At 33.1% G+C, this 17,625-nt stretch overlaps 1 protein-coding gene across 3 annotated transcripts in view; it reads right to left on the bottom strand.

The window, feature by feature from the left end:
- Positions 1 to 17,625, bottom strand: part of EML5 (EMAP like 5) — a 162,665-nt gene that overhangs the window by 33,469 nt on the left and 111,571 nt on the right. For 2 of the 3 annotated variants that reach the window (XM_027120258.1, XM_027120257.1), the window contains exons 22-29: positions 15,656 to 15,808; positions 14,797 to 14,928; positions 13,662 to 13,750; positions 12,692 to 12,868; positions 10,457 to 10,658; positions 9,627 to 9,753; positions 2,987 to 3,065; positions 1,741 to 1,870 (exon numbers count right to left, since the gene is read on the bottom strand). In XM_027120258.1, coding sequence (XP_026976059.1) covers positions 1,741 to 1,870; positions 2,987 to 3,065; positions 9,627 to 9,753; positions 10,457 to 10,658; positions 12,692 to 12,868; positions 13,662 to 13,750; positions 14,797 to 14,928; positions 15,656 to 15,808 — 1,089 coding nt within the window. Of the gene's footprint in view, positions 1 to 1,740; positions 1,871 to 2,986; positions 3,066 to 4,875; positions 4,885 to 6,606; positions 6,622 to 9,626; positions 9,754 to 10,456; positions 10,659 to 12,691; positions 12,869 to 13,661; positions 13,751 to 14,796; positions 14,929 to 15,655; positions 15,809 to 17,625 lie in introns of all 3 variants that reach the window. The other variant, XM_027120256.1, reaches the window with a different exon arrangement.

Below are 17,625 nucleotides of genomic sequence, written 5' to 3' on the forward strand. Positions count from 1 at the left end.
AGGAAAGTACTGGGTATGCATATAGATGGCTCATTTGGCTGAAGTGTAGGGTAACAAAAAAGGAAAGAAAGAAATAGGTTGCGCAGGCAAATTGGAACTAGAATTACAGAGCATTTTGAAAACAAGCCTATTATTAAATTTCATACTTATTCTGTAGTCAGTGGGGAGGTACTGAAGAATCCTGATCAAAGAAGTAATGTGATTACTGTAGCAGTAGTGACAGTGAAGAGACCTTAGCAGACTATGATTGTGCAGGAGGCAGTAAAGGTAGGCTTGTGCAAGTAAAACGGAGGGGTGGGAAATGAGGTCAGGACGGTAGACTGGGTCCAGATGATAGAGTACCATCAATACTAGGTCCTCCGAAAAGCAAAACAAAACCAAAGAAAACATTTTTAAAATGTCATTTAACATATCTAACATTACTTTAAAGGAACTTCTCGAAGTGAAATGGGCTTCATATTTCCCAGGGCTGAGAGTTCAGTTAAAGGAACAAACAAGTAATTATATGTGCTGTTGGCTAAATTAGTAGATCAGCTAATAGGTCAAGACTTCTTAGACTGTAAACAGAGCAATGTATCTCCATAATGGTGAGGGGCCAAATAACCAGGACTGGAGCAGGTGCTTAGTCTTCCCTCTGCCATCTCTCGCTACATCCCATCATTAGAAAGATGATTAATTAAAAATCAGGAAATTAAAAATAAAGAAAATTACAAGTGTAAATATGAAAGTGTATTTATACTTTCATCCCTATGTAATTTGTCTTTTGTTATCGTCCCTATTCTCTTTGAAGGATAAGTGAAGCCTCAAAGAGGATTTTCTTTCTAAGAGGTATTTTTTTTAAATGACCCAAATTATTAAATGGAAAATTGCCATTGATTTGTGTAATACTGATAAATCTTTTTCTTAGGGCAACTAAAACAGAAATATCATATTAATTATTAATACTGACCAGGGGTTGGGGGATTATGACTCACATAATCCACTCTACCTAATTAGAATGAAGCTACCAGAGGAAAAAGCCAGAAATGTTTGGACTAGGTAATCTATATTTTTACTTCTAACTTTTAGACTTTTATGAAGTTTACAACTATATGTAATAAAATAGAATTCAAAATTAATACTGAGTATTACTAGTAGAATTATCACATCATTGGTCATCAAATGATGCTCAGGGAACTTTCTTTGCTTTTCAACAATCCAATCAGTTAAAGAGAAATCAGGAAATATTTTCTCATTTTCTTGAATCTAACAAGGTATCATCAGTCAAGTCACCGGCAAGCAGCTTTCTTAGTTAACCTCCTCGGCTTTCCGAGGGCTCAGTGTGAACATTGCCACTCCACCCCACTCCCTAGCAATCACTCATCCAACGTGCTGCTTTCAGTCACTAACCGTCAAAGACAACCATCCAAACCATCCACTTATGCGTTTAGGTTATGGGGAAATAGAATAAAGTCACAAACGGTTTCGCTATAAAACGTGCTTTCAACATACAGTAATCCTTTACTTCTCATCGAGATCTTTGAGCACTTTGCGTTATGAAATCCTTTTTTGCCGTGTTAAATGTCTTCAAAACTGTAAATTTGTTACTTAAAATATTACTAGAAAGGTCTACAGTATGAAATATTTATATTCTAGATTCACATATTTTAATTATTTATATTTTTAACGAAGAGTTTTAAGATGCTAAATTAAAAATTCTAAATTTTAAAAAGTGGGGAATGGAGAATCAGGGTTTCCTACCTGTAGCAATGTTGTGCACAATTCCCACGGATGCAGTGTGATAAATTATATCATCACCATCATTTAAATAATGAACATTATTCCTACAGTCTCTGCCTCGATAGCCAAAAACAAGCTCCAACACAAGGTCCTATAACAATGATAAAACCATTATACAATTCCTCATGTCTAAATGTTCACCATTATTTTGTTATATAGAGTACTGGTGTCTTCAGTCAAAATGGAGGATGCATTTTTGATGTTTTACAGATTTCAAACACAAAATTAACCTAGATATACCTCTCTATGTAACCCGTTTTGGGCAGCTGAAACACACATTCCATACTTTTCTACATAAAGTCATAAAAATGAAAGGAGAACCACAAGGTCATCTGATTCCAAGAATTTTAGTTCTTGAGATTTCATGTGTTAAACATTGAGATACTTCTTGTGTCCAAAAGAAGAATATTTCGATTTGTGTTAAACTGTTAGTCAAAATATTTGATCTGCGTACGTAACTCAGGATAACTTATGTCCAAGTGATGTACTTTCAAGGATCCAGACAGTATATCAGCTTTGTGCACTAAGCAGGCTGTCTCTGATAACTCATGCTAAAGTTCTAGCAGATAATTCTGCTACTCCAAGTGTCCATTTTCACTGACCCTGTGAGGCTGAGTGGGGTAGGAAGTACAACAATCACCCTCCCACAGCTTTATGCCTTGTTTTAGACCTCACTTAGCACAGTTTGCTTGTTGCTGCTGATACTGAGATTATGAAATGCCTTCCTTTTTTGCTCAATTATTGTGCAAAGGTTTCTTTGCTTCGAAGCAGAACCTTCATTAAACCCTACAGTGAATACATCACATGGAGCAAAAGTTCTTGATTTGGTGTAAGCATTAAACCTTTAACTTATAAATTCAAACTGCTAAGTATAAGACACTGCCGAAGTGCCTATGCTTCCATAAACCACAGATCATTTCATACATTTACATTTAGAAGTTCTCTGAGATACAGTTCAATTTAGGGTATTATTCATAGAAAACTAAAAGAAAGACTAATAAAAAAAGGAACAGGATATCCATCCAAGACTCAGATTTGACAGTTAAGCAATCAATTTTTACAACCAAACAAAAAAGAATATTCATCAGTACATTTATTTTCATAAAGAATAAAGAAAAGATTTAGATGTTTTCCAAAAAGGAAACAAACTAAACCCTGTATACATTTTAAGGTACCAATTAACACCGGGGAGTGGGATTTTCCTCACCTCTATGGGTCTCTTTTTCTTGCCGACATTGTTGGTCTGGAGTTTCACTGGCTGTGGCGGGGCCCTGCTCACAGGAGGCCTGAAACAGGTAAGTGGGAAAGAGGAAAGGAACCCATCACTGGGTGCCTTCACTGGGCTTCTCTCACCTGCCCTCCAGAGGCAGATGTCTCTGACACACCTTCACAAAAATGAACCCAATCTGTGTTTCTCACTAGACTCCACCCTCCTTATCTTGATATCTTCTAAAGCAGAAAGGTGGAAAGAAAATATTAGAACTTCTATTCATTTTTCTTTTAACTTCTTTGGTGTATGCTTCATAAATGTAACTAATATAATAGCACAAGAACATATAGATGATAAAAATATACAAATGTTAGTTTTACACACTCAAAAACTTCTACATGGTGTACATTATCAACAAAGCCTAGATTACTGCTCTAAAGTAAGCTACCTCAGTATCTTTCACATGGCAGGTACTCAATACATTCTTCTTGAATTTTGAAAATATTTGTATAAACTTTCCATACTGTTGGCAACATAAGTCATGTGTGAGTTCAAATCTGTACTCTTTACCTGCTCCTCTGTGCCCTTTATCTTCTCTTCTTCTGAAGTCCCTAGTATGGTTATGGCATCACCTTCAGTTAGTCAAGCAAGACATTTTACAGTTACAAAGCACTGTAAACCATACAACACTCTGTAAAAGGTTATTACTATTGTCTCCAACTCCTTCTCTTCCCTTATTCTCACTATTAACTACATATTTTTCAACTTTACCTACACAGTAGCTCTCAAATCTATCCCTCTCCTTCTCTGTTTCCATCACTAGTTCAGGATCTATTTATAATGAATGTGTCATTAGGTGTATAGAGTTCCCATTTTCTATTATTTAAATGTGGAGACTCTTCCCTAAAAAAAAACCCTTTGTTTAATTTTTTAAAAATCCACACACATCATTTAGTTTAGTTTTAACTCAGAGGGCCGTTATTCAAATGTTTAGTAACCTAAATACTGAATCTAAATCAATCATATATCAACTTCCTCTTTCAAATTTTAATATTAATTTTGTAACAACTAAATCAGAAAATGATGTAAATTAACTTTCCAGTGGAAAACATTCCAACGTTTCTGAATAAATCCATAAAATTAAAGGCATAACAATATATTTGCATTTTCAAAATGATTTTCAAATTATACATCTATAAAAAGTAAATGAAGTGTTATATCTTGAACATGTAATATAAGAGAAATGTGTATTTTCATATATAATGTGAAGCAGTACGTAGAAGTATAGAAGCATGACTGGTGACATAAAAGTTAAATGCACTTGCAACACTCTATAAAGAACTTTTCAAATTATCACAAAATTTTTTGGTTTCAAACCTTTTTCATATACTTTTTTGAATATCTGTAAGTAATAAATATAACTCACTTTATAATATTTAAAAATATTTCTGCTAAAATCATTTTGAAGAATGACAGAAGCTTTGGCTTTACTTCCAAGTCAATTTTGTTGAACTTTATTCAACATTATTGTCTGAGAACTTTAATAAATGTATAATTTTTATCTATAAATCCTGTAAAATGGTTAAGCATATTTTAATTTTTATAAAGATAATTTATATAAGATATATTATTGCTTGAAATTCTACAACTTGGAAAATTATACAAGTTGAATGAATAAAGTTTTAGTAAAGCAGTTACTTATATAGTACAAATCCAATAATTAAGATGTAGTCATTTCACGCATACTGATTTCAAAGGAGAAAAACATGGAAAACTGTGAATAGAAGTAAAGAACACCAAGTAACATAGCTTATTAATGGTAAATATGAAAGATAACAAAGATACAAAATTGGGTCGCATAGAGCATAGCAAAGAGAGAGGATTACCTGGAACCTCTTTCCAGCAGCAGATAAAAAAGGGAAAAGATTACAACACAGATTTGCATTTAAAATAGTAGTACAATATTTCCTGTAATAAAATATGTTTACAAGTTTAATGCAGATAAACTATATTGTATATAGTAAAGGGCTATTGTTTTTATTTATTGCTATATATAAGAAAAGGCCTAGGCTTAGGGCTACTGCATTCATGGCAGGGAAATCAGAAGAAAGAAGATGAAAAAGAAAAGAATTCAATATGTTCTATGTTGTAAACATTAAAGCTTGCCATTCTTATTTTTCCACAGTGCAATCTGAATTTCAAACAAAATATTTAAGCTTACTTAATGTTTATTAACTTAAATGGCTGGTAGCACTGGCCCTGCTATTAAGGACTGCCTAAGGAACCTAACTAAGCTCCCCCTCCCCTGACCCAAAAGGGATTCCCAGTCAGCCAGTCTAACCAAGTAGGCAGAGTGAGTCTCGGGACCATGCTGGATTTGGGACTTTTCTAGCAAAGGAAGTAACTTAAAAGAAAAAAAATTCCCCTTAACAACATAATGACTGAACAGAACTGGAAGGGATCACAGAAGTTAATCTTATCCATCCTCCCAGTGAAACCAGGAATCGTCTTTACATGTCTAGAACATCCCTTCATAGCACTGATGACAAGTGGTCATTTACTAAACTCTGCATGAACACTGCTCGTCACAAGGAGGTCACTCCTACAGAAGTCATTCATACCTAAGACAGCAATTATATCTCCACTTTGTTTTCTTTTTTTGAAACTAGTGATTCCCAAAGCGATGAATTATTCTTTGTGTAAAGTGGCCTCCCAACATTCCTTTACCCTCTGTTTCCTTCTAGATCACTGTAAACTGCCAATGTCCCTTTAAAATGCAGAGATCAGTCCTGAATAAGCTACTCCAGATCTGACGTTAGGTCTGAATGTTTTATTTCTTTTAAAATAGTATAAGATTATGAGGGCTTTTTTAGAAGTCACATCACAGTCTGGACTCATATCTTTGCACACATCACCTCCTGCTTAAAACAGATAATGAAGTCCTGATATCTGCCAAATTAATTAAGGAGTGCCTTATATTTGATGTGTTGTACAATCTGATCTCAAATCGACTTTTTCATCCTATCTGCCAGCATTTTCCTACTGGTACCTTTTTTACTTCTAAAACAGACTAGGCTTTTCCATATTGTCCTGTTTCAGAAACTGTCTGAAGACATTTTTATCTCACTAAAGGTAGCTACAAAAGCACCCTAAAGAGTCCCTTCTTGCACATATCATTTTATTAAACATACAAATATCATTACTGCCCATATGTGAATGTTTTGAAATTAATGAATACATTAAACAAGCATTAAATGAAGCTAACAGGTTTGTTATCAACTGAAAAAATTTTCACTGATAAATATGTGTGACTAACTGTTTTTATGAGTCTTTGAAATTTAAGGAAAAACTAAACTATTAGAGTATAGGAGTTTGTGAAAAGTCATTTGTAAAAACACTGATTATAATGAAGACCCTCATAACAACACCCACATATTGTATCTATAAATGCAACTCTTCTGTAGGATTTGTCCTATTTCACTTTCTGGTTCTTTCTCAACAAATGTAGTTCAATGTTTTATAGGGGAAAAAAACAAAACAAAACCGTAAAATACCACAAAGACCAAAATAGAAGAATAAATTTTTGAGTAAAGTATTTTCTTTAACAAAATACTTACCTTACTACTCCCTGCCTTCAAAAGGAGCAAGAGGAAAAAAGTAAGGAGATATACATGAAAACTGATGATGAATAAAATGTACCAGTTTACTAAACAGATTAAAGATAATATGTCAACAGAATTCTAATGAAATACAAAAAGGCCTAAATTTTATGTCACATTGTTTTGAATATTTTTATTCAAAAATACTGGAAATTTGATTGACAAGTAACTACTTAAAATACATAAGATTAGCTATAAAAATATTTATAGAAAAAGAAAAACATAAAATTATTAATGTCATTTAGGAAAAAGACTCCATGAAAGTGTCAACTAAATAAAGTTGTCAAACTGTCATCAGAAATATTTTCCTTTTAAGTGGATATTTGACAAGCATTTGTTTTGTTTAAAAAGTGCTTTGTTTTGTATATGACAATATACTTTATTTAGAACATGAAAACAATTATGTATACAGACCATTTTATCTCCTCACAAAAATTCAAAGCTGATAAAAAGAAATATCTCTTCATTTTTATCTCCTTTGATTCCTGCATTTTATGAAAATGAAGGCTCCTAACTATGAATCACAATAATGACTTCTTCTGCGTTGGCATTTTCAGAAGAATTTAGTAGAGGTGAATTGTAAAATAATTTGAGGACAAAATGCAAAATAAAAAATAATTTTGAGAAAGTTAGCTATAAAAAATGCAAGCTAACAGCAAAGATTACAATTATGACAGTGTCAACCATTCTTTGTGAGCAGTAAAATGTTTCCATCTATCAGAACTCAGGTCTCTTCAGCAATGAAGGAGGAAATTTAAGTGTTTTACCATGAGAGATGGCCTACAGATTAAAATTAGGTCACATTTTCTGACATACCAAATTTATCTGATAAGTGATAATATTTTCTTCAAAAAATCAATATAATAAATGAAAAAGATTAATGGGAATGTCTAGAGTTCCTTCTTCCCTATATTACATTTTTCATTACCTGTGAGGTATAATTTCTTTTAGGTAATATTAAGTACTATACTGCAAATATTCTAATTATGAACATCTATATTTGCATACTGATATGTACTCTTCTGATTAATAAATATATAGGTAGTGTTCATTACTTTGTGGATATTTAATTTCAGTACCAAAAAGAAAAACTGTTAGAGAGTTCCCTGGTGGTCCAGTGGTTAGGACTTGCCACTTTCACTGCCGTGGCCCTGGGTTCAATCCCAAGCCATGCGGCGCGGCCTGAAATGAAATGAAATTCAATTCACTAAAAAGGAAGTGTGTCAGTATTAACCAGGTATCTCCTTAGGTTACCTTGTATTTTATTCCAAGGAAGGGGCGAGTGAAGACTTACTACTTAAATTCTTATATACATTATTTCATTTCATGAAGTACTCCATAAATTGGGGATTATAATGCTTATTTTTCCTTTGTGGAAACTGAGGCTCAGAGAGAATGGTTTCTCAAGGTCACACAACTGGCAAATGATAAAAATGAATATTTTAACCCATTTATCTGATTCCAAAAACCATGTCATTTGCACTATATGACGTAGCCTTCTACCAAGTCATTTCAACCTTGCTCAGCTTTTAAAAAACATACCTCTAGTTTAATAACTTGCCTCTTTATAAGTGATGAATAAACAGATAATCACTGTCTACCCTCTTTCTGTAAGGTGACCCCCCATTGCTATTATCTGAGGTATACCACCATCAGCAAATGGGGCACCTGGAAGAGGAGCTGTGGAGGCATCATGACCTCAACCTTCTACCTAGAATTTCAGTTCAACAGCATCTCTAGTTCTCCCCCCTTTTCCATCAATAACATGTATCTCACCCTTCCAACTTCATTCTTTGCCCTGGATATTAAATCCATAGGTGCAAACTCAAATTCCTCTGCCAATGCTTTCTTTTAATATTATTTCTATCTAGCTGGGCTCCAATGGTCTTTAGCACTATCCTCACTAACTATACATTCACTTGAATTTTCCACAAATTCTGTTCACTGTGAATGAATTCCCTTTCATTTTTAGCTTTTCCCTCAAATACTAACTTTTTATAATAACATTTTCCTCACCACAGCTTTCTACAGAAGAGGTCACTGCTGTTCCTACCTCCCACTGCTTCTTTGTTCTTCAATGTAGTTTCTGAATAATTTTTCCTTTATCATTTCTTTTTTTTTTTTTTTTTTTTTTTTGCGGTACGCGGGCCTCTCACTGTTGTGGCCTCTCCCGTTGCGGAGCACAGGCTCCGGACGCGCAGGCTCAGCGGCCATGGCTCACGGGCCCAGCCGCTCCGCGGCACGTGGGATCTTCCCGGACCGGGGCACGAACCCGTGTCCCCTGCATCGGCAGGCGGACTCTCAACCACTGCGCCACCAGGGAAGCCCTCCTTTATCATTTCTTAAAACCTCTTCATTTCTGAAATCCATGCCATTCACTGATCCATATGCCTCTTTATTGCTTTCTATCTTCTCTAATGATTTTAAAAGCATCAGGCTCACAGTTTCTCTCTTTCCTCATAAAACTGCAGTGCACATAGCCTTACTTTTGATTTGCTGATTCTAGACAAAGACCAATAATTCCCATTAGAGACAAGCTATACTTCAACTTGCCTTTTTGGAAAAATTTTAAAATAATGACTTTCTATCCTTGATCAAAAAGGCACATGGATAAAAAGGCCTTTTAAAAATTTAATCATCTCTCTGCTCATGTGCTTCCTAAAACATAATAGGTATTGGATTCAATTTGTATTACTTCTTGAAACCCTATCACATATATTTATAAAAGTTAGCAAATAAGATTCCTTTAATCATATAGACTTTATATGTAGCATCATTCCCTAAGCTACTTGCAAAAGACAGTGTCATTACCAAAAAGTATTTAAGGACAAACATGCTTTCTAAGAGGTGCTGGGAACTGTAAAATGCAAGAGTACCACTGTTACTGAGTTTTTGCAAAAATTCATTCAGTTAAACAATCAATTCAAGTTTTAATACCAATATCTTTTTCTTCATCTAGTTTTAAACTTGATTGTTACCTCTCATCAACTGAGGGTTCTTTTTGTTGCAAATGAGGCTTGATTCCAAACACTGGGCGAATATTTGTTGATAAGGCTCTGATGGTGTAACTGATTTCATTCTCCCTTGTGACATCACTGTCATAGCCTAACATCAAAATATAAGAATTATTCTCTATGTTATAACTGAGGAGCTCACGTATGATCTTAAAAATTGGATACAAGGATGTTCAACAATATGAAATAAGTTTAATACACTGTGTTATAATCAAATTATGCAATAACATACAGCCAGTAAAAATGATGTAGAAGAATATTTAATGATAAAATTCTCAAAGTATTGCTAAGTGATAATAGCAAGCTACAAAAAATAAACTCAATATGATATCATTTTTGTTAAAAAAATATAATGTATATAAATACACATACCCCTATGGGTATACCCCAAATGTTAAACAGAGATTACCTCCAAGTGGTCAAATTATGGATGCTGTGTTTATTTTTTATTGAAAACACACTTTCTAATTTTTCTGTAATGAGCTGGTATTACTGGTGTATTAGGAAAAAACCAAAATTAAAGTATGAGGCTCAATGCTATAAATTTATTTTAACAGTACTAATTTAAAGTATGATTATCATTCATTGGTAAATGAAGAATATCTAAGTTATTAGTATATGACAGCCTGTTGTTTTTGATTCACAAAACAAATTCTGTTGTTAAATAGACCGAAAGGACTAAAACCACAATTATTCAAGTATTATTATTACTTATTTAACTTCCACAGTTTAAATCAGTTGTGCTAAATTTTTTCTATGTTTTCGTTAAACTAAAATATTTTAAAATGACATACCCCCATCTTCTTCAGAATCTATATCAGATTCTTCACTATCACAAGGCCTTTTTTCTCGATATCCCTCCATTTCATTTGTCCAAACCATTAAAGACATATCTGTACCTCCTAAGGTAACCAACATGCTGTCATCAAAAGTCCAGCGCACATTTGTGACATGTGTACTATGGGCCACATACCTCTTAAACTTTCCAAATTTTCCCTAAAGGTAAAAAAAAAAAATTCAAAAAATCTTTCTGAGAAATTTTATTACTTGAAAACATTGTTATAATTTTGAATTTATTTCTTAATCTGTGATTGGAAATTAATCATTACAAGGCACCTTGTAAAAAAAAAAAAAAGAAAATACTGAAACTCACTAAAATAAAAAATAACAATTCCCAAACCTGATGAGGACAGGATAAAACGAGTAGTTTTGCACATTGCTAGTACTATGGGCATAACTTTTTTGGAAATCAACTTGGCATTCTACATTGAAAAGCATGAAAATGCTGACCTTTGTCTCACCAATCCCTCTTTAAGAGATCTATGCTAAGACATTTTCTGTGCAAAAAATAGTTGCTACAGTATTTACTTATAGCAGTGAAACATTTTAAATACCTTAAATATTCAATAGAGCAATAGCTAATTACAGTGGATATCTTTGGAATAGTACATATCTGTTAGAACAATGGCTAAGCAGACATGTTGGAAATAGACACAATAACTGGGAAAATCAGTATATAAATGCCTATGTACATAGAGCACGGCCATATTAACAAAAAGTAATTAGCAAACATTTTGGTATATACCCAAGTAAATATCTTTCATCGTAGTTCATTACTGTTTTTGTTTATAAGCAGATGTTACACATAGGAATGTATTTTTCTTGTAAATATGAAGAAAAATCCAAGTTATAGATACTGGCAACTTTTAAATCTAAACACTAGCATTACCAAATTTCATAAGTAAATTTCAGATCAACATATCATAAGCAGGTTTTAGATGGACATCTTTTCAAGGGTGTTAAAATAAGAAATGTCTTAAATATACAAAACACAGTAATAGCTAAATCAGTGAATTCTTTGGAAATGAAGACTCTTAATAAAAATTAGCTGAAATAGAAGGTGAATCTGTCATCAAAACACTGTAAGAAGGTAGCTTCCCTAAGATTTTGTGGTTCTTGCTACAGTAAGGTGAAGAAGGAATCTGCAGACCAATATCCTAGAACGTATTTTTAAGGTTCCTATACCATCTAGAATATTGAGAATGATGTTTTTGACTAATAAATGTTCTATTGGAACACATTCTTATACAGAAGGTACTACTACTTAAGTGTATCTAAAACAAGGATTTGTGAAATATTTTCTTGGGTGCCTGAGTTCTCTACAGGAATTTTTAAACTTGTGTTTTCATTTCGATGCTCATCTAAAAATATTCATATGAGCAGTTAATTAAGACCACCATGCACTGAATATCACGATTTCAGTGCCGTATTTCAAATTTATATTTATGTTCATGTTGGTACTAGATTACAACATATATTTGAATTTGTGACAATTAAGAAATAAATGCATCTATACTTGAGATATGAATTTTATTTTTGTGCTAAGTGAAAGCCTAATGTTTCCCAGTGGTTTGAATAAAGGAAAGCAATAAAAGAATTTAGTCATCACACAGCACACAGTAGCATGGGCATGCACATTCCAAAGAATCTCTACAGTTTGGTTTTAGGAAAATAACATCACTCATTCACATTAAACCAAAGTTATTTTGACTTTATAGGTAGTGTCATTTATAGTATTTTGTATTTAATTTGTTAGAACATTTTAAATGTTAAAATTGTAAATATCAAAAGTTTATATTTCCTGTTAATGGTATATATTTAATCAAAAGAATACTAAAATTCTTTAATATTAGGGCTAAAAGAATGTTTCTTCTAAAACGGCTATGGATACTCCTCAATACTGAGAAACTGTACAATATAATATATAACTTAAGGTATAGGATCATAAATTATAATACTACTTCATAAATTATAATACTACTATTATCTATAGATAATACTTTTTATCTATAGATAAAAGCTATAAATATGATGTCAAGAATAGGAAACGTAATTCTGAACCTTTCATATTACAACATTACATATTCCATGTGTAATATTCATATTACAAAAAGAAATGCTATGAAAGGGCATTACTTTAACCATTTTTATAATTATGGTCATTAGGAGAATTAAAGAAAAACACATACTTTAGCAGGATATCTAAATAACTTCACAAATCCCAAATCATCCCCAGTAGCTAGGACTGTTTTGTCACTGGTGAGGCAAGAGGCAGTTACATCTGTGACTTCTCCAATTACTGGCCAAATTCCCTCACAACATAAACCAAGCACACTTGTCCATGATGCCCAACCAATTTTTTCTACCTAAAAAAGAAAAAAAAATGCTCTAAGGTTATAACATCTAACCCTAAAAAATTAACAACAAAAAATCTGAATATTTTTCTTTGTAATTAATATATGTCACAAATAAATTAAAAATTTTAATAAAAACAGTTAAACAAATTAGTAGCTGTCTTGGTTTTGTAGCTTCCCAAGTCCACTAGTTCCTACAGAAAAATTTTAACATAACATTATTCAAGATGTATTTATTATATATCCACTGTGTATTCTAGATGTGGAACGTACAGTGATAATATATGACTTTTTCTGCTTTTAGAATAATCAAGAAATTTATTCTTACACTTCATGTCTAAACTTCTACTAATAGTTTATAAGCATATTTTCCAATTAATCATTACTGGAAATTAAGAATTTTACTTACAGTCCCACTCCTTATTAAGCTACTTTCACGTTATATTTGTTTAGCTTCTCTTCCTTGGCCATGTTAAAAAAATTTTGCTAATATATCAGCCACAAAACCAAACACATTTTTTTCTTTTTTTTCCCCCTCAAACGAGAATTTGCCAATAAGCATCTTAGGCACATGGGTTCCAAAAGATTTGACAGACATGCAGTACTCCAATCTTAGATGGCATGTCTTTTACATGCTATTGCATGCTTCTTATCCTTTGAGGAAAGTAATTAGAGAAGAGCTAGACATACAAGCAAGCAATTTATTTCTTTTCTTAATATAGAATCTCTTCCTTTACCCAGATAGGCATCAGCTTTCTAACCACTTTCCGTCATATCAACATTACAAGCACTACTATCTTCCTACCTCTCCACTGGGGATGGTTTGTTTTTTCCCTCTGGGAGCTTCAAAGAATAACTGTTCTTTAGCACCAGTGTTGACCTGTAAAAGCTTCCCTTAAAAAAAAATTTTAAAATATACACATATATAAAATATAAATACATATACAGTTAGTATGATATTTAACTTTTATGGGAAAAATTAAGCTTAAACCCTCTGCAGTCAACCATATATATAATAACGTAAATAAACTCATAAATGGCTTAATTTGTGTGTGTGTGTGTGTGTATATGTGAACTATTTCTGTTGTTATACAACCCAATCAATATGGGTTATGTAACTGGTAGTGCCTTTGCATATTCCTACTCGTAAAAATCCTAGAAATAAAATTTGAAACCTTTTTTTAAAGAGTATTTTGTTAAACTACATTTGGAAAAACTTTAATTTACAACACGAGATTTATATAGGTGACTATCTGAAACAAAAATTCGTAAAATGGAGCATTTAAAATATTTAGCATTTATCTAAATTATTAAACATTGCCATATGCCACGCATTCTGCTAAAAAACAGATACTCACTAAATTCTGTATGTTATACAACTATGACAATTTTAGGGAATGTATTTTATTGAATGCTGGGAAAATTACATTAAAACTGGGAGTTCCCTGGTGGTCTAGTGGTTAGGATTCCAGGCTTTCACTGCTGTGGCCTGGGTTCAATCCCTAGTTGGGGAATTGAGATCCCGCAAGCCGTGGGGCGAGGCCAGAAAAAAAGTGGGGGCAAATACTGTTACTAACAAAAAAAAAAATCCTCATTAACATAACTATTTTCCAAAATTTCAGTTACTATTTATATCAAGCTTATCTGACAAAACCAGGACAAATGACTAAAAAAAATTTGTATAATATTTAAATTACTTTACAAATTAAAGAATTTATCACTTACTGTACTATCATCTGAATTACATTAGAAGTATTGCAAAGTCTAAACTCACAGCATTCATCTTTAGGTGTGAAATAAAGTAGTGGAAATCATTTTGAGAATAACGTTTGTTTTTCACAATGCTTTTGAACTCATCTGTTGAATTACTTGTTTCTCCAAAATAGCTATACTAAGTCAAATGAAACTTTTATCAAATAGTAAGTTATTTAGAATCTTACCTCTAACATCCCAATCAATATGGGTTATGTAACTGGTAGCGCCTTTGCATGTTCCTACTCGTTTACTACTCATTACGTTGTATATATCTATAAAGCTATCATGTGATGCTACAGCAAGATATTTCCCAGAACCTGTAATAGAAACATATTTGCTTGAAATTTTCTACCCTTAGAAATATTTTTTACACTCTACAACTAGGGTCAATTTTCTTAATTTTTTTTTGGAGGAACTCTTAGATGTTTCCTAAGTTATAACAAGACATATGAGTCAAACGACAAATGGTAACATTTTCATGTATATTATAATTAACACAATTAAATAAAATTTTAATGTAGTGAGGTAGTTCAGTGGAAAGAAAATATCAAAAATTATATACAAAGTAATTTTCATATTCTTTGCATGTAACCAGAAAAAAAAAGAAAATATCTAAATTTACAAAAAATATAAGTAAGCCAACATAAGTAAATTTTGCCTTAACATTAGTAATCCTGTATTATAGTAGGTTTTGTCATTGGTAATGAATACATGGAAATTGAAGAAGCAAAATTCATGTAATTTCAAAAGCATTAAGAATATAATGAAAACAGTTATCCAATCTGTCTTACATTATAAATGAGGAAAATGAAGCTCAAAGAAATGCCTTGGCCCAAGTCACACAGAAAATTTAGGGACAGAATTGGCACTAAGCCAGATATTTTGCCACTGATCTAATATAGGGCTTTTACCTCTCATTATACTGCCTCTTCTAGTAAAAAACTAAAATTCTGAGATAAAATAACAGTTAATAAAAATCACACATTGATACATTCACTGCCATACTCAAGTTAATAATCAAGTATGATTTCAATGAAATCTTACCTGGTGAAAATCGAATATCTGAAATAATGTCTTTTCTGTGGTGAAAAGATACAAGATCCTCCAGAGTATCTGCATTTGCCATTAAGAAACTTCCATCATTGAGACCTACAGCTAAAGCTTTACCATCAGGAGAAAAACAGCAACATCTCCCACCTAAAAGAGAAAGAGAGCATGTATCAGGTAATTTTCTTTTATTAAAAAAAAAAGTATATGCTTAAGGAAACTTTAATTTCAAAGAGGATTCCTATATTTATTATGGTTTCTAATCAATATTAGAAAGAAATAAAGATGCAGATAATAAAGTTTTCTATTGAGATCAATGGTATGGCATTCCAAGCGTGAGTTAATACAAACCATTTCCTTTTCTGAATGTAACAAAAGTGAGTACTGATATTTACCTTAAAAGGAATTAAGCTGATGAAAAGAATGAGAGATGACTAACATAAAAAGTCAATGATATATGTGGAAAAGTTGTTGTTCGGGGAGTTTGCTACCTTAGTAGTTTCTATCCAACAAAACAGAAATTTAAGAAATAAGGACATCTTTATAAAAATGTTTTCAAATTTAAAAAAAATCTGACAATAGGCAATTATCAGTTTAAGCTCGGAAGATTTATACATATTTCAAAACTATACATGAAGAAATAGTGATGTTAATATTATTAATTTAAAAAAAATAAGGGTGAATGCTGTATTGGCAAACACAAAAAATGGGCTTAACTTGACGGCAAGGGATGTAGCAGGCATATTCAAAGCCCTAAGGCTTTTGAAGTCTTGCATAAAGTTTGGAGTGGGAGGGATAGGGTACACCTGTTATAGAATGTAAAGTTATAGAATGAACTGAGAATAAGCAGTCATGTAATTATCAAGCATACATTAGAAATCTAGGATGTGATTTCTGATACTTAAGAGTCAAGAGATGATGGTGACCTGAAGCAGGGTAGCAGCAGTGGAGGTAGTGAGAAATGGTAGGATTTGTATATATTTTGAAGAAAGAGATGGCAGGACCTTGACCAACTGGGAGTAAAGTAGGAAAAAGAGAAAAGTAGAGGCTATTTTTTCGTTTGATTGATGATGTCATTTGCTGAGATGGGAAAAACTAGGGGAGGTACAAGTGTTTGGTTTTTTACCTGTTATGAATGCCTGTGAGAAGTTCAAATGAAGACATCAAGGAGCCAGTTTGATACATTAATACTTCTCTGGAGTTCAAGGGAAAAGATATATACAGGCTAGAGATATACATAAGGGAGGTAATAGCACACAGATAGCAGTTATAGCCATGAAACTGGAGAAGGCCTGATATTAATTTATTGCCTCTCAGCTCCAAATCCACCCTCCTTGTTCCTGCTATATGATTACTGGAGCAGGACCCTATGGACATTTTTCCATTGCCAGTTGACTTGGTTTTGGCCAGTAGAGGGTGCTGGAGGGTTCCTGCAAGGCCAAAGAAGAAGGAAGGGACTTTTCTTCCTTCTGCTGTGCTGTAACCAGTGGATCAATTAGCGGACAGGAACTGGGGGAACAGGGGGGTTTCTCTGCCATCATAGCAGATCTCCTAGATCAGCCCTCCGGCAAGTTTCTTTTCCACTGGCAGGTTGTATGTTCCTGAGGCACCTACGCCCTCTCCAAAGAGATCTGAATCTCAGCCTGGGGGAAGAGGGGAGGGTCCACCCTGTAAGTTCATTCCTTGATCACCATCCACTAGCCCTATGGGTAGTAGCTGCTTTCTGCATCTGCTACTTCTATACCCCTTAGAATCCTCTTTCACACCTTTTAGTAGTTAAATCACCGTTCATTAGCTAACACTCCATATTAAATTTTCCCTGTTCAAATTACTGGGGTGGTTTCTGTCTCTGATTGATACAGAACTGGTACTGAAGTGGTCACAGGAGACAGACCATTAAAGATGGGGTTTGCAGAACTGGTTTGGTCATGCCTTTCTTTGGGCCTGAGCATAGTGCTGAGCCCTTG

This window comes from Aethalodelphis obliquidens, unplaced genomic scaffold, assembly GCF_003676395.1.
Source record: "Aethalodelphis obliquidens isolate GAN/ISIS:26980383/991018 unplaced genomic scaffold, ASM367639v1 scaffold21, whole genome shotgun sequence".
NCBI lineage: Eukaryota > Metazoa > Chordata > Mammalia > Artiodactyla > Delphinidae > Aethalodelphis > Aethalodelphis obliquidens.